We start from the raw sequence: 24,130 nt of genomic DNA, 5'->3' as shown, positions 1-24,130 counted from the left end.
TGAAAGTGCAAATGCTGATTCAACCCCTAAGCAAAAATCCCACTACTCCCAATTGTTCCTGGTACTGTTTTGTTAGCAGCAGTTGCTCATTGAAGGTCTCTCTGCTTTTGTGTCTGCAAGGAAGAAAGTGTAACTACTGTAAGCATTGCCTGAAATCTGAATTTCTGGTCTGATGATTTCACTGGTCAGCTTGCAGAGGCAGGATGAGACAAGCAGTCCCTGAAGACTTGCTCTTGAATATTCCTTGATTTTTCGTGATCATCTCCTTGGTGCTGAGGCTGCAGCAGCTCTTTAGTTTCTGCATCTTTTAAAGCTGGTTTTGGATTTCAGGGCTGTTGTCACAAGTGAAGAATTGAAAAATAATCCAGATGTTTTATTTATTGGGTGTGTGTTTCTGGATCATTCAACCCTGTTTTATTGTGCCACCAAGCTCACTTTGTTTCAGTTTATATGTATTTCAGAGCATTGTGTTTAAACTTGGTGGGGTTTTGTCAGTAAACCTTTATGTCTCTGTGGATCACAGAAGGTTCTCCCTTTGTGCTGTGGGTGGGAGGGGTGAAGTGGCTGAGGTGGGAGGATGGGAGAGAGCGAGCAGGGGAGATGCTCGTGGCAGGTAGGCTGTGAGAATGGGGCAGGGATCCAGGGCTGGGTGACGGGATTTGATGGAATTCCAGAGAAATGAGGCCATAGATTGGGAAATTCTTGATACTCTTTTCAAAGCTTTTCTGCTGCCTGGGTCAGGGTCCCTGAGGATCTGGGCTGGAAAATAATCCTGGTTCACAGAGAGACATTTGCACGACTCTGATGCCATCTTGTCTGAGCAGGAGAAGAGTCTTGCTGAGTAACAGATGGTTTGGTTTGGATTCTCCTGCACTATTCAGCCTGAGCTATTACAGGATTTTATCATTCCCCACAAGCAGGCGTTTTTTTCCTGCCAAAACGTGGTTCTTTTCACATTCATAGGAGGGGTCAGCATGAAGTCAGGCATTATCAGTTCCCATCCCCTGCAACCCTCAGCCTCACCAGGATCTGGTACTCGGTTTTCAGGTTTTTCCAGGGAAATCCAGCAGGCAGCTCCTCTTTTCATCAAAGCAGCTCAAGTGTTACCCATGGCCTGTGTGGAGGCACCAGCTTGAGAGGAGCGAGGGGATGAGGAATCTGTAGGATTGAGCCTCACAAGCTGATTTGCAGGAGAGGCTTTAAGGGACAGGGCCACTGAACCAAAAGGTGAAGAGTAGCCTTCAATAGGATGTACATCTATTTTGTAGAACCTTTATTTTAACAAATAAATTATAATTGAAACAGACAAAAAGACAGTCCCTCCTCTTGTGACTTGCTCAAAGTCAAGTACAAATGTTTGCCATCACTGAAGGTTTTTGTTAGGGCTGTCACAGTCAATCTGTCAAATCTGGTCCCCCTCAACATGCGTGTCTTAAATAGGAAGCAACGATTTTTTTTCTGCTTAGTATTTAAAATACACTCCCAATAATTTATGTCTGTTGTTGTTGTGGAGTCTAATCCTTCATAAGATATAATATTTGTGATGAACAAGGATTGGTTGGTTTAAAGTAAGGCTTGAGCTCACCCAGCAAATTAGTTCAAAATGATAGTTCAATAATTCAAAATGATAATGGCATCTGGAATGTGAAAAAAAGAAAAGTGATCAGGAAAAAGGAAAGTAATGTAGTATTTAATGTAATATTGAGCAGTAAAATGATCATTTTTTTAGAGGAATAGACTACGAAATACAAAAAATTAATACACAGCTGTCAGTAGGATATTGTTGAATGGAATTTACTTTAAGGATTTATTTTATTTTTTCTTTATCCTTGGATTTTTCTATATGGAAACCACTGTCTTGTCTAGTAGCACTCATTGGATATTATTTTGTGAATAAGTGTTTCCAAATGAGTGCTTTTCGTGGAGGGGTGGTGCATGTGTTTTAAATGTCAGTGCTTAACATTAGGATTACTTAGTCCTCTGTAGTGCATTTAACCTCATATTTTCCTGGATCTGGTCACTCAGATGGACTGTTTCTACCAGCAGCTAACAACGTTATTTACTAATTATAATATACAAATATGCATATGACTTCAAATTAACTTCTACAGCCGAGCCTTCAGAAAGGCTGACAGTTATAGGAAATCACTGCATGGCTGCTAAAATGTCCCAGCATGAGTGCCAGCACTGACAGATCCAGGCTCCAGGACATGGTATGAATTATCAGTGGAGGAAAACACCCTTCATAATCAATTACAGACAATTACACACTGCTTTGCAGCTGATTTTGCCACATGGCATTTAAAGATTCCAGCAAAGATTTGTTTGTTTTAAATGCTCCGCTGCTTAGAAATGCTTGTAAAGCATTAACTGAGAGCTGATTAAACACAGTGTGTTGGCCAGAGGAAGAATATGACGTTAAAATGGGGATATAATCATGCATTGATGTATGAGGTTTGGATGCAGTGGGCTTTTCTCCTTCTCAAGTGCAGATATGGAGCTGAAGGTCTGTCTGAGGCTGGTGCTCTTCTCACTTCTGGCCTGCTAAAAGCACAAAGGAAGCACACAAGGAGTATTTTCTGGTGGAGTTCTGCCTTCCTGTTGAGGTTGACATGGACCATAATGGTCCTTTCAGTGCTCTGCTCAATTCAAGCTGACTTTTGCCTTTCTTTCCTTAATTAAACACTCAAAATACCTCCCTTGTGCAGTGTCATCACTTAAAACAGGGTGTCAGCACACTGAGTGGGCCTCCAAGATTCCCAATTCACCTGTATCAGGTGAACCTGCGTGGTGAGGGGCTGGAGAGCAGAGCTGCACGTGGCAAGCTGGAAAAAAGAAAAAAAGCATATAGAAAGCTGCCACTTCAATGTGGATTAAAGCTGACCATGTCTACTGACCTTGGAATAGGTAGGATTTTCCTCACTCTTTTATAATGTCCTCTAAGGCAGTGAAAAAAGATGCTTGAGGGAGGAGATCAAAGGTTAATTCTTTTTTATTGCAGGAAAGGTGAAAGGCCATTTTGAAACACAAAATCTCCCCCAGCCACAGGCCAGGCTGGGTTGGCTACATCTTTTCTGGAGCAGATTTTTATAGCCCTTGAGCTCCTGTAACTCCTTGTACTGCTCCAGTTAATCAATCAGGAGAATATTCCCTGGGAGTACAGTCCATTTATCTTCTCCCAGACACGGAGTAGTTCCTCTGGATTTCTCATCATTCCTGTCCACATTAATGCACTTTGGTTACCTCCAGCATCTCTGGCCCATCAGACAGCTCTTCTGTGAAGTAAACACGTGCAGTAGTGTTAAAAGGGAAACTGGCAGAGCCTTCAATCTGCTTTTTTCTATACTTTATTGCTATTTAAGCTCTGTGTTTAAAATGCATCACCAGAGTATTTCAGTTTATTGCAAGTTTATATTTTTAGGCTTTAACCATGCTGAGGCTGCTGAATGGTGAGTGTGAAAACTAGTGAAAAGAGGAAACTCTGGGAGAGAGCCAAATAATGTCTAGTACAATTACTGTATTCATGAAAGAGAAACCCAAAACCAGAACCCAGAATTCTGGACCGTTTCTGATACCTAAGATACCTAAATTTTGTAGCTTCACTTCCATGCCTTTCTGTCCCTTGAAAACAATGGCTGTAATAGCAAAGACAGGCATGAAAGTAAAGGCAATGTTAATTAATAAAGAGTATAAGAATCAAGGCTTTAATAAAGGTCTTGGTAGAATGACTGGAGAATAGTAAGTAGAGTTTGGAAATACGGAGGAAGTGGCCACAGAGTATTGATAGGTTTGTGGTGAGAGATGGAAAAATGGAAGCCAGAAGTAACAGAAAAACGGAATTCAGGACAGTAGGGCTGGGGGCAGAGGATCTGCCACATTGTTCTTGGAGATTTGCACATCTCTTTGTGCTGAGCTGGTTCATTTCATGAAGTATCAGTTTCAAACTGTAATGAAATAATGAAAATGAGCAAAAAAAAAAAAAGCAGATCAGATTCCAGTTCTGGTTCTCTTGCTGGCTTGTCCAGCAGGTGAGTTCCCCTCTGCAGGCTGGGCATGGCAGCATCTCTCTCTCAGGACTCCATTCAGTATTCACTCACTGATTTATTTACAGCTCCATAGTCTGCCTTAATACTACTTCTCTGTTTATATCCCAAGTGGTCACTGGATTTATTTTCCTAGAGGAATGTGCCAGGTACTTATATTTGCTGAAAGTAAATGTTAACATTCATGATGGTGGGATGAATGAGGGGGAAGCAGTCCACCTTTCTTTTTCTGAATGGTGGCCTTGTGTTTGTGCAGTTTTACTCTCTTGTTTCATGGACATCTTGCATGCAGGAGCTGTTTCTGATATCAGGAAAGGTCTGTCAGCTGCAAATCTGCTTATCAAGATCAATTTTTTGATAGCAATCCTTAACATTTTCTTCCTTATGAAACCTCTTTCCACTCTTTATCTCTGGTCTTAGAAAGATGCCTTTTTTTAATCTAAGACCTGTGGGACAAAACTGTAGCCTGGTGACATTTTACATAAGCAAACCTGGTGCCAAAGCTGATTTTCATCCAGGTGAGGAGGATGTAGGTTCTCTGGTGCTTCAGGCTTCCAGCTGGGTCCAAGATGCCTGGTGAGAGGATGGGTGCCATCCTAATGGCTTTGTGAAACAACCTTCATCCCAGCCTGGCCACTGGATTTGGGCTTGGCCAAGACGATCATGGCCTGAAGAGAGAAGGAGGATTCCTGAAGACTTGGGAAGACTGGCAATACAAGCATTTTTATTTTGTGTTAGTGTTCACTTGAAACTCCAAGGTCAGCAGATGTCAGGCTGCTGTTTGCAGGCTTGAGGGAAGAGCCTTATGGAAGATTCACACCAAAACAAGTTTTGTTACGTGGACGGAGCAGCTGCCTCTGCCTCCTCCTTCAAAATGTTTGTAATTAAATACCTTTGGTACTCTAAGCAAAATATTTGGGCTGATGAGAAATCACACTCCAAAGTTTCAAAACTGAGTTATTTTTAGGAGCTCTTCCCCACATTTCCTGTAGAGTCTTTAGCTAAGAATGTAGTTAATTGAAAACTGAAGTATTGTGATAGCTTTTTGATGCTTTCAGTATTGAGTGCTTGGAAAATTGAGAATAATAGAATCATATAGGTTGGAAAAGACCTTTAAGCTCGTTGAGTCCAAATGTAAACCCTGCCAATGCCACCACTAAACCATGTCCCATGTGCCACATCTACGAGGTTGGTGACTCCACCAGTGCCCTGGGCAGCCTGCTCCAATGCCTGACTGTCCATCCATTGGAGGAGCTGTTCCTAATATCCAATCCAGGCCTCCCCTGGAGGCCATTTCCTCTTGTGCTGTTGCTTTTTCCTTGGGAGAAGAGATGGAGCCCCACCTGGCTGTGTGCTGATTTGGGAAAAGACGTGGTGACATGGACAACTAGGAGTTGAAGAAGAGAATGTTTTAATCACCTTTGCCTATGGTATAAGATGCCCACTTGATATCTAAGAGTAGTGATATAAATATTGTCATTGATTAAAAAAAAATCTTAATGTGATAACCAAAAATATCTTCTGAGGGAATATATTTAAAACTTACGTGGTTTCTGACCCATGGGACCGACTGACAGCCTTGGCAGCAATTAGAGTCAGTACTGTTTTTACAGGGGAGGCTAAATGTGAGAGCAGAGCACTAGAATCAAGACTGTAGATCCAACCACTTCCTAATACCACGGTTCTGAGCTGGCTTGGTATCAGGTACCGGTGGTTTTCAGATTTTGGGCCAAGATTACATCTCTGTCTTTTTTTTTTCTTGTTGCATCTTGCATTGCAACCACAGGTGTCGGCCGACTCCAGCTCCTCCATGAATTCCAACACGCCTCTGGTGAGGATCACCACCCGCCTCTCCTCCACTGCTGATGCCCCCATGCTGGCTGGAGTCTCTGAGTATGAACTGCCAGAAGACCCAAAATGGGAGTTCCCAAGAGATAAGTACGTAGCCTGCTTCCTCTGACACCACTTCTGCATGTCTGAATAACCTTACACAGTATGGCAGGAGGAAGCATCTCTCCTCATGTCTCCCAGGGTTTCTCTAGTTTAAAGAAAAATCTCAGTCACCTGAAGCTCCTCTGAAGATTAAGATTCAATTCAATTATCTGAAATCAGTTTGGTTAAATAGAAACTAAATTTTCTCTGCCTGCCGTCCTGATTATATTTTCAGATTTCTTGCAGGTTTTCAGATTCTCTGCTGAAGCGTAGCTCCTCTATTAGGAAAAGAGTCAGGAAAATTAGGTATGATCTAGACTGGGGAAAGCATCCACATACAAGCAACTGTTACAGGGCAATGGAGATTTCCCTGAGCAGTACCTCTGAACATTAAACCATGTTTATTAGTCAACTACTTAATTGGCTAATATTTAAAAAACAGATAATGCAATATGTAGGAGATAGAGAAAGTCTAAATTATGCTACTTGACAATCTTTCTGTCACGTCTCTGGGTAGGATTTGATGTTGACTTTGTATTGACATGTATTAATGGAGACAATTATTTCTAATTTAGGGGAGCATTTTGCATGTCGGGTGCATGTATGTGCAACTTCTGTGCCTTAAAAGTATTAGGTTTCAAGCAGAAAGTACTGAATTTTAATACATTCAAATTCATGTGGCTACGTAATATTTTCTTCAAACTCTGTTGACTAACATGCAAAATGAGCTTTTGAATAATCTAATTAACATTGTAACCATGTTGCCTACTATAAAAAAAGACATGCAAAAGAGAGAGAATGGTAACACAGGTAAGAACCATGATTATTTATCGATTAGTGCTAACTTTAAGAAGTCTTTAGTTGGCTTTGAGAAAATAACACCTTTTAGCATGGACAGTTCTCTTTGGAAGTTCAGGGTTGTGACTTTTGAATGGGAGAACTGTAATATGGAACCTTCTGACAACTGTTCTGGAAATTATTTTATTGATTTAGCTGAAAACTGGAGTAAAAGGCTGTAATTGCCACCTGCAGCATTCTGGTCAACAGTGGGGGCCTGTATGTGTGCTCCTGTCAGCCCAGGCCCTGGGGGGATGCACTAAATGCGGAAAATTTTAGAGTTGCTAAACATTTAAACCCAGTGTTCAGCACAAATGTAGGTGGAGCAGATGGGCAATGAAAGGAGGCTATTTAGAGGCAGTTTATTAGGCTGGGGGGCAGCAGGCACACAATGAGGGGTTTGTTACTTTGGTCCTAGCAGGGCAATAGCACATAAATTAACCAGTTTCCAATGCAAATGTTTGTTCTCTGCCAAGACCCTAAATTCAGTTTTAGTTCTGGAGAAAATGCAGGACAACCTCAGCATAGCATGTGCTGCCCTTCAGTCTTTGCACCTTTTTAAACTTGCATTTGCTTTAGAAACCAATCCAAAACAGCTCGAGGAATTCTCACCAAGTCAAAGCCCACATCTGACAGAGTGAGCTGGCTGCCCTCAGGAGGAGCCACCTCACTTCTGTCCCGTGCCGGAGCAGATAAGCGAGGTTTCAAATCACTTAGCCCTGGTCTAACCCTTCTGCTGATGGTATGACAGCCTCTCCTTGTATTTCATGGTGAAAGGCAGGTGTCCATGCTTTTAAGAATGAGTCCCTACATCTGTGGTATCTGGGAAATCCTCCTGTTGACCATGGAAAGTCAAGTCCTTAAGAACTCGTTTATGAAAACGCTTATCTGAATCTGGCCCCTATATTGGATAGTGTTATCAGCATCACACTCATTGAGCACCCTCCCTGATTCCTGCTACAGCACTGCTGCTGGATGGTAGGTGGTATTCTCTGCAAGTAAAGGAGCCTGCATCTGGCTCTTAAGCACTTAGGCTGGAATCAAAAGGATTTTGCCCAGAGGCTTTGAAGTTTTTTTTTCATTTCATCTCTTTCTCCTCATGGAGTCGAGATTGACATCTCTGTATCTGTTAGAGCTGAGCAGGTTTTGCAACCAGGAATATGCTCCACAAAATGCATTCTGCAGAGCCCACTTAGTGACTGCTCCTTTTAGGTGGGTTTGATGTTGGTGCTGTGATTACAGCTGAGTTGGTTTGTCCCAGTCTCTGCCTCCCCTCTCTGAGCAGAGCCTGAGCTCTGTGGGCAGGAGGCACCTTCTGGTCCCTTCAGCCAAGACTCTTGTGGCTGCAAAGAGTCTGCACAAGAAACAGCCACTGTGCTGGACCCTCTGTGGCCGAGACTTGACTCTCATCTCCTTGCAGTCAGTGTGGAAACAAAGACGACCAGCTGTGTTACAGTGACCGGAGAACCTGGCCTGTTGCTGGCTGCTCCCAAATTCCAGCCACTCTCTGAGAGCTCTGCCCCTCCACATTGTGTCTCCCCACAAGCCATCAAGTGCAGCCTTGAGGAGAGCTTAAGAGCTGGGTTTAGTGACTGATGTGCCTTTCTGAGATGTGCACTCACCTACCCCGGCCTGCGTGGAAACCAGTGCGCACCCAGGGCCTTATTGGTTCCATACGATAAACGCCTCTCGCTGCAGCAAGTTGTTGAAAGGTTTTTATATTTAGCCCTGGAATTTCACTGGCTGCACCCCTTCACCAGATGTTGTGTGTTAATGCGCTGTTTGCACCTCCAGGCTGACGCTGGGCAAACCCCTGGGAGAAGGTTGCTTTGGGCAAGTGGTCATGGCCGAAGCGGTGGGAATTGACAAAGACAGGCCAAAAGAAGCAGTGACCGTGGCAGTGAAGATGTTGAAAGGTAAGAAAATTGGGTGATTGGGGATCAGAATGGGCAATATGGCAGCTCTCATCCGCAGAAGTTTCTTTTGTGGCATCTGAACTCTGTCATCGTTGTGGGGGGGTCAAAGAGCGCATAGCTGACCTCAGCCTTCAGCAGTCTGGGGTGTAAATCTGCACCCTTGACAGCCTGTTTATCTTGAGCAGCGGGTATTTGGGAGCCAGGAGATGTATTAGCCTCGTGTGGGTCTCTCTGCTTTCAGTTTATTTCATGTCAGAGGCTATCCTTGTGTAGATCTGAGCCCATTCCGTCCAGGTGGTTGGTGCCTATTTATTTTGAATTTAATTGTGAGGTTAGTTTGCAGGAAAGGTGGTGTTATTGGAGGTTTGATAGCTAAGGACAGCTTTTTTATGTCTGATCTTGCTGTGCTGCCTCCTTACATTATAACACCGAAGAGTTGCTCAGTCCACCAAAGAGGCTGAGACTATTTTTTGTTAAGATATAATTTATAATGTGCAGTGTAAACTGGAAAACAAATCCCACATTCTGCATTTTGGGCCACGCTTATTTTACACCAGCTGGTGAGCCTTACTGGAGCTCAGGCTGGCACACTAAAATATATGAATGGAACCTGTGTCTTCCACAGATGATGCCACAGAAAAAGACCTGTCTGACCTGGTGTCAGAGATGGAGATGATGAAGATGATTGGGAAGCATAAAAATATCATCAATCTTCTTGGAGCCTGTACCCAGGATGGTGAGTAGGGAGAAGAAAGCAAACCAGGACTTTCCTACAGGTCTGCAAAAGTCTCATTAATCATAATTTTTCAAGAGGTTTTAAGGAAGCAGTCATGCCGTGATAGGATTTTTAGCTATTTCTCTAGCTTAACAGCAATATTTTAACTTCTGTTTCTCATTATAGTTGCAGCCTTAATATGAGAAAGGGTCCTATATCATATGAAAACTCTCTAATCCCTTGCTGTAAGGAACAAATGACCTTTTGCAGGGCCTTTACCCATGACTGCTGTTCTGAATTGTCAGCCCTGCTTCAGGAGAACTTGCACCCCACAAATTTGAAATGAGCACTTTTACTCCTGGAAAAACTGATTATGCCACATAAAGTGATGCAGAATGGCATAAATCTCTGGAAATTAAAAAAATATTAGGAAGCACTTTCCCTTTGTTGGAGATCTCAGGGTGTTTTTTGATTGAAAATGTTTGTTTTACAGTACATGGCGTGGTCTGAAAGGAACAGGCACTGAGACAGGGTTTAGGTACTTTAAGCCACTAATTGTGGCTCTGCCACTCTCCTGCTGTGGAGCTTTGGGCACTCACTTCCCCATATCCAAACCTTTTATTTTTTATTTTTTCAAGTGGTGCTTACTGCTTTCCCATTTTATCGATACAGTTAATTTACTGTAGAGCACTAAAAGCTTCTTTACATTAAAAACATCTTACCCTGGGACCTGACCCTGCTTTTCCCCGTGGTCTGTTCATCCCAAGGTCCTTTGTACGTGATAGTGGAATATGCTTCCAAGGGGAACCTGCGGGAGTACCTGCGAGCGCGCCGCCCGCCCGGCATGGAGTATTCCTTCGACATCAACAGGGTGCCCGAGGAGCAGATGACATTCAAGGACCTGGTGTCCTGCACCTACCAGCTGGCACGAGGCATGGAGTACCTGGCTTCCCAAAAAGTAGGTGGAACTCGGCAAATACAGCACTTTTTCCAGTTTGATTTTGTCCTTGTCTCGTTTGTGCTCAAGAATTCGCTGGGAGAAGGAGCTGTCTCAGACAGGTTGTGTAATCCACACCCCTGCAGATCAGTGGGAGAATTCATTCACTTGGAGGTTTTTCATCTTTGTTTAGCAATATTGCTAAAACGAGGCCTGGAGTGGATCATTTAAAGTAAATACTGTGCACGTATCTGCAGTTTGAATCCATAAGCACAGGTGGTCACTTGATTACACAAGTCACAGCACTCCACCCATGAGGCAGCAGGCCCTGTTTGCCTTCTGTTTCCAGTCAAACCAACCAAATCCTATCACATCATGATGTAAAACAAATGAATTCTGTGGCTGAAAGGGTTTACAGAATAACAACAGGCAGGGTTGAGAAGACCCAAGACAGCAGGGCAAAAATAGTGGGCAGAACAGGCAAAAATAAGTGGAGTGTATTAGTCACTTAAATGATGCACTTTACTTAAAACTAGTGTTCTCAGGAGCTTGTTGAAAGAATTTATTTATCCTGCCATGTCCCCAGACACTTATTTCTAAAACCTATCTTCAAACAATTTCTTTTTAACCAGCATTTTGATTAAATTCTGGTTATAAAACCTTAAATAGCCCTGTATAACTAACTCTGTAAACATACTGTGGCTTGGTGGACGAGCAATCCTGGATACCCTGGATGATGTTTGGGCCCAAAGGCTAAACCAGAGCAGCAGATACCAATGATAAGTACTTCCTGCAGGGTGTGGAGTGGTTAGTGGGATTTACACTGATTTCCAGTCATATCCACTCCCAAGTATGGAGCTGTTTTTAACCAAAGACCAGGGCTGAGCTCCATTCCTGTTGTGTGGAGTCATGATTTTGTTATTGTTTTTTTTCCTGCACTTGTAGAGGTTGGGGAAGAGAGGGAATCCAGGTTTAATTTTGCTTTTTTTCTTTTGTTTTGAAACAGTAAATCCTAGCGCAGCAGGGTCCGCAGGGTGACGTGCATGACAGCAAGGCAGAACTCTTCTAATGGGGTAAAGCAGGGCTATTGATTAGGTGACACACCTCAGGATATCTCTTTCTGAGATTAATGAAACTCTTGCCTGGCAGTGAGCCACGTCCCAAGAAAATAGAGCTGATGTGAAAGGAAAACATAAATCTTTTGATCGGTAGTCTTGAGAGTAAGCGTCCTCCTGAGGAGCTCTGAAGTGCTGCTGTAGGACACTCACAAGAGCCACTGCAGCCTTTTTTATTTGCAAAAACACTTGATTGGTGCTGGGCTGAGCTGGACAGAATGAGAGGCATTGCACAAGGCAGAGGGAGAGCAGGGGCAGCACACAGTAGACCTGTGCGTTCCTGTGCTCCAGGTACCCCACCACTTCTGTTTGTATTCCACCCATTCTTCTCCCCTTAGGGATCCATTTACAGAGCTGGAATAATGAGAGAGCTGCTCTTCTCGTGGTATTCCCATCATGCAGGAGCTGTGAGAAGGGCAGTGTTCTTGTTATTTCAATCCAGTAAGTGGCTCACTGAGACTTCAGTAAAAGAAAAAGGTGAAGGTGATGTTTGTTCACCTACCCTTTGCCTTATAAGAAGTTTTTGCCTTACAAGCAGTGGTACTTAGAAACAGTATCCCATTTCCAGCACATGCTGGAATAAAACATACAACATCAAGAGTAATCCAAAAATTGAGGAGGAGAAAAGTTTTTTTTAACTTGAAAATAAATCAAATATCCTGATGGGATTCCAAATGCAATGCTCCTTACCGTGGCCCCACTGCCACCTTGTATCAACCCTAGTAATATTTGAACACAGAAATAATATCCAGAGCAATCACAGAGTCCCCTCAGTGTCAGGATAATGCTGACATGAAGGAAACATCTCTCAGGAGGTAATAGGTTTAGTTTCACTATCAAAGCTGTCTTAAAAACAAACAGTCAAACCCTGATTTTTTCTTTGCCTTTTCATAATTAAATTCTTACAGTCTTGTGGTTGAAGTAATTATATACACCCTAGACATCTAGTTTACAATTGTATTAATGTCTTTAATACTAAAAATGGTTGCACTGATCCAGTCTGGCTGTCAGGTTTTAACTCTGGTGAGACAATATAATTTAAGAAAAGCAACACAATAAAAATGTTCATGAACAGGATTTGTAAGGAAATATGTACCTGGGCACACGTAACGGAGAGTGGATCACAAAATGCTTGGCACAACTTGGGTCACCACCCAGCTTTCAGCCTTAGCAAAAATACACATTTAAGTGGACCAGGACTTTCTAAGACACTCCTTAGGGCCATTGTTCAGCTTGGAAACACCAGCTGAGGGGATGGATTGCAGTAATTAAGAAAATCATATTTCACAGCCTTGTAGTAAATGTGTGGCTTTCCCACCTTGTCATTTAGGTTAAAATCCATAAAGGAGATTTAGTTATGGTGTTGAAGCACTTCCACTTTTGCAGCAGTTTATTTCAGTGGGCTATTTTTTTCTTCTTTTTTTTTTCCAGTGCATCCATCGAGACTTGGCTGCAAGAAATGTTTTGGTAACCGAAAACAATGTCATGAAAATAGCAGACTTTGGTTTAGCCAGAGACATCAACAATATAGATTATTATAAAAAGACTACTAATGTAAGTGGATGGTTTTCTAATCTCTGGAAACAAGTGTTTCTTTCAGTGATTCATTTCAGAGCTATGGTTGTAAACTTAATGGGCTTCTTGTACAGCAGCCTCACTTTTCATCCCAGACAAAAGGCAGGGATCAAGGACATGAGCATTTCTGTCTCCTCTTACAGTGATAGTTCGTTAAAAAGATAAGCAAAGAGGCTGCATATTGTAGGATTAGAAATGCTAAAATACAAGAACATTTTTTTTATTGTGTCCCTGACTCCAGTCACTTGTAATAAGTGGAAACATTGCTGTTGATTCCAGCTGGTTTAGTACCCAACCTAGGATCTTGAAAAATGCTGTACAAACAATGCCAGCAATAACCACAATAAAAATCCTGTTTACTTGTGGTGATGTCACATTCTGCCTTCTGCCTGTGCCTGTACTTAGCTTGTTAGGGACAGGTTGTGGTGGTGATCTCAGAGTGGGGCTAGAGGTTGAGAAAATTGATTTGTACTCCCCACACTGTCAATGTTTTGCTGCTTAGCCTGTACCAAATCAAGAAGATAAAACATTTTGGATATAGCATTGATACCTAGTTTGAACTCCTTACACCTCCTCAGGGGACTTCTTAAGGTCCTGCTGAGCTGCACTTGGATTTTGATGGGAACTCTGCAGAACTCATTGAGGTCTACAGATTTTATATGTATAAATATGACTTCTTATTAACAATCATGTTAAGTGTCTTATTTATGAAAATCAAAAAGCAATTAGTGGCATTTTAATGGTAACATCTGCCTACTTCCAAAAGCCAGAACCACCATGTACAGCAGCACTGGAGGGAATTGAACCTTTTCATTTCAGACTCAGTGCAGTTCCTGGGCTCTGTGTGTGTGCAAAGCAACAGGCAGCTCTGACTGTGAGCTTTGAGTCCCTGCAAAAGGGACAGGAAAACAAAATTCTTGAGTTTAGTAATCAATTTATATTTGCAGGCAAGCTTGTTTTTCAGAAGTTTATTAATTGTGTGTTTTTTGTCTTTAAAGAGCTATAGCAGAATGATACTTTTGATTTTGATTGCTTATCCTATCATTCTCCTAGCAAGCAATCTGGGAAATTTTTGGGAACTCTCAATGCTTTTAATTTTACCTTGAATGTTTATATCCATTTTTATAACAGTCCCATTTTACTATTTTCTCACTGAAAATGCTAAAGGTAAATTATGTGCTGGTTTGCATTAGCAGACTGCTCTTAGAGAAATCATCCTGTAAATTGCTGCCATTTTAATTTCTCTTCCCCTCCAAACTCACAGGGACGGCTTCCAGTAAAGTGGATGGCTCCAGAAGCTCTGTTTGACAGAGTTTACACACATCAAAGTGATGTGTAAGTGGCCTGATTTCAATGGGGTTTTGGGGGTGGGAAGGAGGGGGTTGTTTTGCTTTGCGTTTGTTAAAGTTTGGGGTATTTCAAATGTGTTTTGCTGTTGTCCTTTACCTTTAAGAGTTTTCATTCTGTTTCACATATTAATAGAGGGAACAGGACTTGCCCTTAGAAAGTGAGGATTTTATGGTAGACTGCTAACCAGTGCTCTGTTACTAATCTGCCCAGCTTCAAAGCACATGAAAGGTGGAAAATGCTAACCTCCTTCTGTCGCTGCGGAAGTTTCCCCCCTTGAACTTATTTACGGATGTGCAGCTACAAAGAGTCTATCTAATTTGCTTGCCTTTTGACATACTCTGGACTTCCTTCAGGTTTAAAAAAAGAGGAGAGAGAGAAAAGAACGAAAAAAAGAAAGTTCCTGAAAACTTCTTTTTAAAAGTCTGTGCTAAGATTAAAAATCTTAATCTTAGTGTAATAAAACATAGGCTAGGTATGCTGGAAAAGTTTTCCCTGATTTTCAGAAGTGGTGTTGCTTCCCAGCAGTACTTCACATGTAATAGGGAATCATTGGACTCTGACACTTCAAAAATCTTTTAATGTGTGCACAGAGCCATTGGCTGATGCAACTGCTCAGGGTTTGTGCTGCTTCCTGTTACAGTTCTGTGTGCATTGTGCTTGAAGTAGAGGTGTATTTCTTATGCAATACAGATGAAGATCCTGGTTTTTATTTCTCCAAGAGAAGCTATTAACTGTAAAGGGCTGGATGCTTCCCAGCAGAGGTGCAAAAGGTTATGCACATCAGTGCAGGATTAAAAAGGAAAAGGGCAGGATGGAGAAAATAAGAAGTATCTCTTCTTTCTTTAACCTGGGTGCACTTTCCAAGCTGTTCTCTCCTTAAGAAAACCATTTACTGAGGCGTTTCCTGCAATCTCTACATCATTTACAAAGGAAACTATATACACAGGTTAAGGGTGGATCAAACTTGTGTTTTAAAATAACATCTTGGCAAAATATTTAAGTGAATGTGAAGTAAACCACTTCACTCGGGACTGAGAGTCAGTCTGAGCTCCTCAGCAGCCAGGGAGCACGAGGATTTCAGTGCTGGGACTTGGAGACTCTTGGCCCCATGGTGGCTTTGAAGATGGCTAAAGAAAATATTATTGTAAGTTTGTGCAAACGGTTTACTAAAATACCGTGCTGCAGAGCTGGGGGAGCTGCAGAGGAGCTGGGGAGCCCAGTGCAGGCTCTGTGCTGGTGCTCACCTGCCAGCCATCCCCAGCTTGCCAGCCAGGCAGGAAAACTGGCTTAAAACTATCCCCCTTCATTCCCTAGCAGAAGTTAGCAACAAAAGAGAAAAAAAAAAAAAAAAAAAAGAAAAAAAGAAAGAAAGAAAGAAAGAAAGGCAGGGTGATGCAAAATATTTTTGTTTTGAACAGTCTGCTTTTTCCAAAATATCCTGCCACATAATTGTGCCCCAGTGGAGCTGTTAGTGCTCTGTAAGTCATTAAGCTTTGAAGATGCAGTGCTGGGCAGTAGCCCCCAGCTGCTCAGAGCACACCAGACGGAGGCAAAGAGGGTGTTTGGGAGCATGCTGGGGTCAGTCCCCATCCTATATGCTGTCCATGCATCTGATGCACTTCCCAGACCCCTGTCCTGTTCCGGGCAGGCAGACCTGGGCATGGGCTGATTTAACTCCTACAAGGGACTGGGATTGTCTGTTTTCAGCAGCCAGGCAGATCTACTAATGCAGTTTTCTCTTTGGTTTGCAGCTGGTCATTTGGTGTGTTAATGTGGGAGATCTTCACCTTAGGAGGGTCACCCTACCCAGGAATTCCAGTGGAGGAACTTTTTAAGCTGCTTAAAGAAGGGCACCGAATGGATAAACCTGCCAACTGCACCAATGAACTGTAAGGACCCTGATTTGCTGTACCAGGGTTGAAGGGCACAGCTGCACTGAATACACGTGTCCAGTGCTACCCCCAGAAGAATCAAACACTTTCCGAAGTGCTCGACTCTAAAATTGTGGATTTTTGTGAGGGTATAGATGTGTAAGGAAAAGGTATGGGAAGGATTTCAGGAAATGTTTGGCAGAGGATGCTTCTTTGCACACCCTGCTGTGATCCTATTGCAGAAAGAAGAAATCATCTACAAGCCAGTCTCTGTCAGTGTTTTTACACCCACATTTGTTTGATTTTTATGTTACTAACATGGAAATCCATAAATGTTGCACATACCACTAATCAAATGTGAGGTACATCAGGCTGCTTTTGTACCCAACAAAATATACCTGGGAAGTTCTGTGTTAACACAGCATTATCTCCTGGAGCTGTGGGAGTGTGATTTCTGGTATTTCAATACAGACCTTAACTGTATTTATTTTTTTCCCCATTTTGATTTCTCCACAAAGAGTGCAATCCCTAAAATGCAAAAAATACCGACACGTGTGCAATTTATTACCTTTGAAGTGTCTGGGCTGCAGAATTGAGCCCACAAGAAGGTAATTTAGACACTGAGCAAGGGAGAGGCAGGAGTAGAAAACCCCTCTGCAGGCAGGGAGTGCTGCCCAGGTCTGGGGATTCAGTGGTCCATGAGTGGAGCTGTGTGTGCTGCCTGCTTCCCTTGTGAAGGGCAGCACTGACTGTGCGTGAAAAGGTTTGTGAGGAGGACGCGTGATTTTAATTAAGCCAAGCAAATGTGTATTTCTTACAGCTATATGATGATGAGAGATTGCTGGCATGCTGTGCCTTCTCACAGACCCACTTTCAAACAGTTGGTGGAGGACTTGGATCGGATTCTCACTCTCACAACTAATGAGGTAGGTAAATTGTTTCCCCCCATAAGCTGCTGATTGGGACAAATGGTTCAGGAGACAGATGGAATTTATTCAATTATGAAATCCTGCTCAAGTTCACTTCTTGTTCTGTTTGTCATTGCCCTCTGAGGTTACACGCAGCTAAACTATGTATCCTATGAAATCCTCCGTCTCTTGCCACTATGCCTGGAATTATGTAACTAAAAAGAAACACATCTTTGAGCAGTTTTTGTTTATTTCTCGCTGCATCTCTGGATGTTTTCAGCATAGCAGCTGAAAGCAGCATAGCAGGGACTGCATGTGGCAGGTTGAGGGGCAGTGTTTGTGTTTGAGCAGGAACTGCACGCGAGGGAGAGCTGTGGAGTTCGTGGTGGTTCTCATTTGCCGGCTCAGTTTGATTCCCATCCATGCTATGTAGGTCAGAAGAGGAGAAATCATCAATGGCAGATTTCAGATGATGTGTCTGAGAGTGAATTAGGTTCACTGAAATAGCTCTCTGTGGAGGGAATGAGGACCCACGGGGGATGTGCAAACAGCCATCCAATTATCCAAAGGTCCTGCCTAGCACTGCTTCAGGTTGGGATATGTGAATGCAGAAAGGTTTTATTTGAAGAACATTCTTTCAGAGGTCTGAGATATTATTAGTTTTAGCAAGGAACACACTGATTAGGGTATTCACACAGGAATCAGTCCTCTTATCACTAAACCACATGCACCTTTGAGGAAAATCACAAGTGATGGAAATGTTGATTCTTTCGGTGGAAATTTCTTTTGAGAGAAAATACTTGGTGTCCCAGAAATATTTTACAAACTCCTATTACTTCTGAGAAATGAAGTGTTTAATGGGAGCAAAAAAAGAACAAAGCAGTTACACAGGAAAATTGCAACAACTTGATTTGACAATGTCAAAACAAGATTTTCGTAGTTGTTATTGCTTCTTTGTAGGAAAAAAAAGATATTTTTAATCACTTTATGTGGCTCCTCAACACTGTGCTCTAATTTTTTAGAATTGTCAGAGAAATAAAAAACGGATAATGGAACAGCTTTGGGAAAGGCTGTGCACAGTGGAGATGACAGGAGAACCTGAGTAAAGAGATGGCATTTTTAATGATCATAATTTGCCCAGTAGATCTGGTTGAAAAAGATTCTTTGGCTTCAGTAGCAGCTGTAAATTTATCTGGTTTGGTGTCCCAGGCTTACTCTAGGTTTTTAAGGCTTACTCTAAAAAGTGGCACCTTCAGAGCTGGCTCAGAGATGGGGCAGGAATGTGCTGTCCCTGTGGACTCATGGATGTAGCTCTGTGTCCTGTTGCCATTTTCACCTCATCCAGTACTGCCTGCATCTTTTCCTGCCTAATTCATATATGATTTCACAAGACCAGTTGGAGGTGGGCTGGCTGCCACTGCGGAGTGCTGGGTGGCTTGGACTGGATATGTGTTTGCAAATTCAAGAGGGAGGTTCTGGGCTGCAATTCCAAGCCTGGGAAAGGATACTGCTTTCTTTTTTGCGTGTGTTTAACCTTCTTGTGTGTGCCTTCCCAACTCCGTGCTGCTCATAGTCCTGGAATGATCTCAGTTAACCTGGAAAGGCCTTTAGGCTTATGTAAATTACTTTAGACTAGAGCTGTAGGAAAAAATGGCTGGAAAAAGCTTAGGAACACATCCAGTCCATCTGATGGGTCCATCTCAGGGCCCGCTATACGTTTGTCATTCCTGACAGATGTTTATGTAACTTGTCCTCACAAATCTCCACTGCTGTATTTTGGCACCGCCCCTTGACAGCCCGTTGCTTTGTTTTCCTAATCTCTAATCTTTCAACATCAGATAGTGCTTTTGTCCTATTTACCTTGGACATAGAAAGCAAATTATTCCACTTGTCTTCGTAGTGTTTTGTGGTCCTGAACACTCGTCGTCATCTCGGTGTCTCCTGAGAACTCCAGCGTGTCTCATTTTCCTCCACAGCTTTTGAGATCTCTGATTCTATGTAATCTGCATGATTTTCCTGAAGTGCAGATCCTTCAGGCTTCACTTCTGCTTATCCTCTCCCCACTTTCCCCCCAGAATCACACTGTTGGCACAGGGTCAGCCTGGTTTACCCAACTACTCAGTTTGCTGGGGCAGCCAATAATCTTTTCTGCTTTTGTGCAAGTAATGATTTCTGCTTAAATAGTAATGTCTTGCTCTTTTCCATGTTGAATCATCACTTGTTGGGTTTTTAATGGATTTTCTTGGGGTTTTTTTTCCCCAAAAGACTCTCATTCCCATGTTTCTGTGACCCACATATGGAGAAGTCACCAGGAGTGAGCCTCGTGGCTGTGTTGCTTTATCAACACCAGGAACCAACCTGGTGTTGATTCTTATGCCCTCGATGTGACTCTGGCTATTGGCACTGGGTAAGGATCCTACCTTCAATACTGAATTCATATCTGAGTTACATCAAGTTGTCTGATATGATGAGCCATGTCTGAGAGCTCTTGGGAAAGCCCCGTTTCTTCAGAGACTGGCATCCTTTCCTCTTCTGTCTATTTAGAAAATGTCTGATTAGTTCTGCTCACGTGGGACTGATTTTCTAATCCATAAGTATGTATCAGGATTGCCCTGGTGGATTTTTCAAAATCCTGGGCCGCCACATAGTCAGTAATCAATCGATCCAAACTCCCTCCTTTTGCTCCCTGTTGTATTTTCCAGCATTTTAAAACTTGCATTCCACACTCCTTTTAAAATGGTGACCATTTTTTTAACTGTAAGATGGTAATGATTGAATCTCTGACTTAAAAAAGAAATGTTAGCCAAAGGACTAAATTACCCCAAACCTAAGCACAGCAGCATAAAATACTGACTGAGGTGGAAGACTTGTCCCATCAGTACAATCATGACTTGTGGTTTAGCAAATGAAGAGATTGCATTTAAATGAATGCAGCTGCCTTTAGAAGTTGAAAGAGAAGGAACATTTCAAGGGGAAAAATAACTTTATTCTCTTGCCAAAACTGTTGTTTCTAGCAAAAGAGCCTTAACCCAAAACTTGGATTCAGCAGATGATATTTCCCTTTTTAATGACTGCTTTGGTCATGGCTACTCTGGGACACACAACACACAAATATGTAGTGTAAAAAACCCAAATCGTGTGAATTTGGTTTTGTTTTTCTTTCAGATCTTTTTTGCACGTATGCCACTGCATGTTGAAACACAAATTTAATATCACAGAATATAAACCAGATATTCAAAGTGACCTAAGGAATACAAAGTTGGAAGCGTCTTTCCCTCTCCAAATCACTACCATGTGCTAAAGAAAAATGGTTCCATTTAGGATGAAATTTCATTTTTATCATTGCGAGTGAAAAGTCCTCTTTTGATGTGGTTGCCATGTTTATTCCCACTGACACAGCTAATGCTGGTGATGTTGGACTTCAGAAAATACCGTGTTATTGGCTTGGTTTTTCTTTCTCTAGTCAAGCTCCTTGTTTTATGAGGTATTTAGGCAACAAGGCAGTTTTGAATGCAGTTGATTTACGGAAGCGAGCGTCATTTTTAAACCGCTCTTTTCCAAAATCCAAGCGGTGGTGACGTGTTATTGTCAGCTCTCTTCACTGTCTAAAAATGGATTTTATTCCTCTTGCCACAGGAGTATCTGGACCTCAGTGGACCTCTGGAACAGTATTCACCCAGCTACCCCGACACGAGGAGCTCGTGTTCCTCGGGGGATGACTCCGTGTTCTCTCCCGACCCAATGCCTTACGAACCTTGTCTCCCCAAGTACCAGCACATGAACGGGAGTGTGAAAACATGAACAGAGATCACACAGAGGAACAAAGAGGCAAGAACATCAAGCTACCTACAAAAAGCAAAAGCTTTTCTCCAGGACCTTAACGTTTCTGCTTGTACATAGGAAATACGGAAAAATAAAAAGGAAAAAAAAGAAAACTTGGAGGAAAGCGGCGGAACCTACATAAAGATTCTCATCACTTGCAACTTTTAAATGTTCCCAAGAAAGAAGAATGTTTATGAGTTGTGTCTAGATACCCATTGCTATCAATTTTCTGGCTTCCTGTGAGCTGCAACAGACTTTGTTTGTACAATGGACCAGTTGGACTTGAGGCAAACTCTGGGTCTGCCTTTCTTGTTTATTTTGTAATATTTGGAGAAAATATATGTTGGCACACACTTACAGAGCACAAATGCAGTATATAGGTGCTGGATGTATGTAAATATATTCAAAAATATGTATAAATATATATTATATATATTTACAAGGAATTATTTTTTGTATTGATTTAAAAAATGGATGTCCCAATCCACCTAGCAAATTAGTCTCTTTTTAACAGCTATTTGCTAAATGCTGTTCTTACACAGAATTTCTTAATTTTCACCATCCAAAGGTGGAAAATACTTTGCTTTCAGGGAAAATGGTATATCATTAATTTATTAACTAATTGGTAATGTACAAAACAGTTAATCGTTTATAGGGTTGTTGTGTTTTTGTAATTTAAATGGCATTTCTATGCAGGCAGCACAGAGGACTAGTAGATATATTGCTCAGACTTTACTAGTTTTCAGATCTTTAAGAAAATAAATATTTACAGTATATAACTAATTTGGGGGAATTAAACTTTTGATTTATTTGTGTTTAAAAACTGCAGTGTCAGATGATTATTCTTATCAAAACCAAATCCTTTAACAAGAAAGTCTTTTATTCTCAATACCTGTCACTTTAACAATTTAACCCCTTTAGCAAGGTTTCCCATGGCCAAAAAGCAGAGTCATTCCACTCCAAAAAAAAAACAAACAAACAAAAACAAACAGAAAAAGAACATTTTGAAGAAGGTTCTTAAAGAAAGGAAAGACATGAGTTTGTCTATAACCACAGCAGAACAGACTGCTCTAAAAGGAGCTGAGCTTCTACCCTGAGTTGCACATGCATCAAATTATCTACAATTCTCTTGCCTCAGATGGATAATGGGTTCCAGACCTTTTGGCCTGGATCTTTTGCCTTTATCCCTCTATTGTAACTTAAGTTAAAAAGAGAGAAGTTGTTTATAATGACAACTTGCCATAGGAATATCAGCATCTTTTTAGGGGATTAATTCATGCTGACTCCAGTATTTCCTTCTGAACCATTCCATAACAGTAGGTGTAGCACTGGCCTCTGCTAGAATATCACTGTTTGTATCTTTTTTTTTACAGAATCTTGTATTTTTACTTTCAGAACACTCGCATTGATAAGGCCATGGAATATGAATGCAAATTTCACTGTTTTATGTGGTGGTGTGTTTGTTTTGTTTTGGGGGTTTTTTTTAATAATTTTTTTAATTGGGTAAAATAAGTATTAAAATCTGTTAACTTTTGTACTGACAATAAAATGTTTCTACAGATATTAATGTTAAAATTACAAAATAAATGTCATGCAGCTTATTTTTCCTAATCCTTTGTGTCATACAAAATGGTTTCCTGAACATCAAGTGATGGAACACATCCAGAAAAGCTTCCTTTAGACCTTATCATAGATCCTATATTACAAAGCAATCCTTTCAGGAGTCATGCTTGTAAGATGTCTACTCGTGAGCAGCATGGGTTATTTGAGTAAACATATGTACAGTCTTCTTTGGAAAGTGGCTTGAAGTGTTCATAATGTAGACCTAAAATATGTTCTCTTTTTATTTAGGCTGTATCCTTTAATTAGTGAGGTTTCTGATCATTCTGGAGAGGCTGGAGGACCATTTGCATGGGAGATTTGAAAAAAATCACAGCAGATGGAAAGAGGCATCATGGAAAGAGTTTAAAAGTTTTCTGTTGGAGTTTTGTTTTTGTTTTTGTTTTTTTTTAGCTTGGAAACACAAGGAAGACACCCCAAAACTGCCTGTGCTTGAGGCAGAAATGGGAACTTAATGGTCACATTGCTGCAGGTTACTGGAGAGGGATGCTGGATGTGATCTTCACCACGTGCTGTAGAAGTGCTCCAGGCACCAAACTGTTCTTTGGTTCCTTTTTGCCTCTTTCTACTCTGGCTGAAAATCTCATGCCAACCCTAATAAACTTTCTAGAAAAGTTCCTGTTAAAAACTGGTGCCTTTCAATTAAGAGTTATCTGATTGGACAATTCCCACTGACTTCACTGGAAACCATAATTCCCTTACCCCACAACCTCTATTACTATTAGCAGCAGCACTGGCTACTGTGACAGAAACCACAGTGTTTGTAATGACACATGTCTGGTTTTAAGATTTTTTTAAAGGCTCTCAGAAGATCTTGAATCTTTCTCTGCTTGTTTTGAAGTGGATTTAAGTGTATCTCTATAACTTTGATACCTTTTTAAAGTAACAGGATGGAAACATGCAGAAATGTGATGGAAAGGTGCTGTTAATTAGTGTAAACTTATTTATTACCACGATTTTGTTTCAAACAGGTGATTTGGTTTTCCTCTGTTCATTTTTTAGCTCTCAGAGAGTTAAATTTGCACCTTGGACGTATTCCACACTTCCACAGTTTTCATGTCTAGCCCTTGAGAAAAAGGCACCACAGAACCCCGAGGTTTAGGGAGCATCATTTTAGTGAAAGGTTCTGTGATCTCAAAGGAATAAATTAAACCAAGAGAAGGTTAATACCAGTCATGAGTTTAAGAGATTTTTTTCTGTAGTCCAGGAAATTTTAAGTGTGTATCTGTTCAGGAAAAGTAAAGAATTGTCAGAAGACAAATCCTTCAGCAAGCTTCCTAGGAACTTTAATATGTTTTATTTACATTTTTTTAAGCAGCCAAACATACTTGAGGGGGGGAAAAAAAAAGTAAATAGTTGCTATTCATAAAAATCCCCCAAAAAACAGCTGTAGAAAGGGGAAAAATAGCCAACCAACACCTGTTTTTGAAAGATCATCTGTCCATTCTGTAATCAGGAAGTTCTGTAGTTGCATAATTTGATCTAATAA

The 24,130-nt window shown here is 41.5% G+C and overlaps 1 protein-coding gene across 10 annotated transcripts in view; it reads left to right on the top strand.

Annotated features, from left to right (window-relative positions):
• The window catches only part of FGFR2 (fibroblast growth factor receptor 2), an 80,770-nt gene extending 58,174 nt beyond the window's left edge, over positions 1–22,596 (top strand). For all 10 annotated transcript variants that reach the window (XM_069020162.1, XM_069020163.1, XM_069020161.1 and 7 more), the window contains 9 exons: positions 5,830–5,981; positions 8,607–8,728; positions 9,354–9,464; positions 10,211–10,401; positions 12,927–13,049; positions 14,335–14,405; positions 16,172–16,309; positions 17,112–17,217; positions 20,836–22,596. In XM_069020162.1, coding sequence (XP_068876263.1) covers positions 5,830–5,981; positions 8,607–8,728; positions 9,354–9,464; positions 10,211–10,401; positions 12,927–13,049; positions 14,335–14,405; positions 16,172–16,309; positions 17,112–17,217; positions 20,836–21,000 — 1,179 coding nt within the window. In that variant the 3' untranslated portion in view covers positions 21,001–22,596. The remainder of the gene's footprint in view (positions 1–5,829; positions 5,982–8,606; positions 8,729–9,353; positions 9,465–10,210; positions 10,402–12,926; positions 13,050–14,334; positions 14,406–16,171; positions 16,310–17,111; positions 17,218–20,835) is intronic.
• Positions 22,597–24,130: the final 1,534 nt, after the last annotated feature.

Source organism: Aphelocoma coerulescens, chromosome 6 (genome assembly GCF_041296385.1).
Source record: "Aphelocoma coerulescens isolate FSJ_1873_10779 chromosome 6, UR_Acoe_1.0, whole genome shotgun sequence".
NCBI classification, from domain to species: Eukaryota; Metazoa; Chordata; class Aves; order Passeriformes; family Corvidae; genus Aphelocoma; species Aphelocoma coerulescens.
The sequence above is the reverse complement of the archived record's forward strand: the minus strand, read 5'-3'. Positions and strand labels throughout refer to the sequence as shown.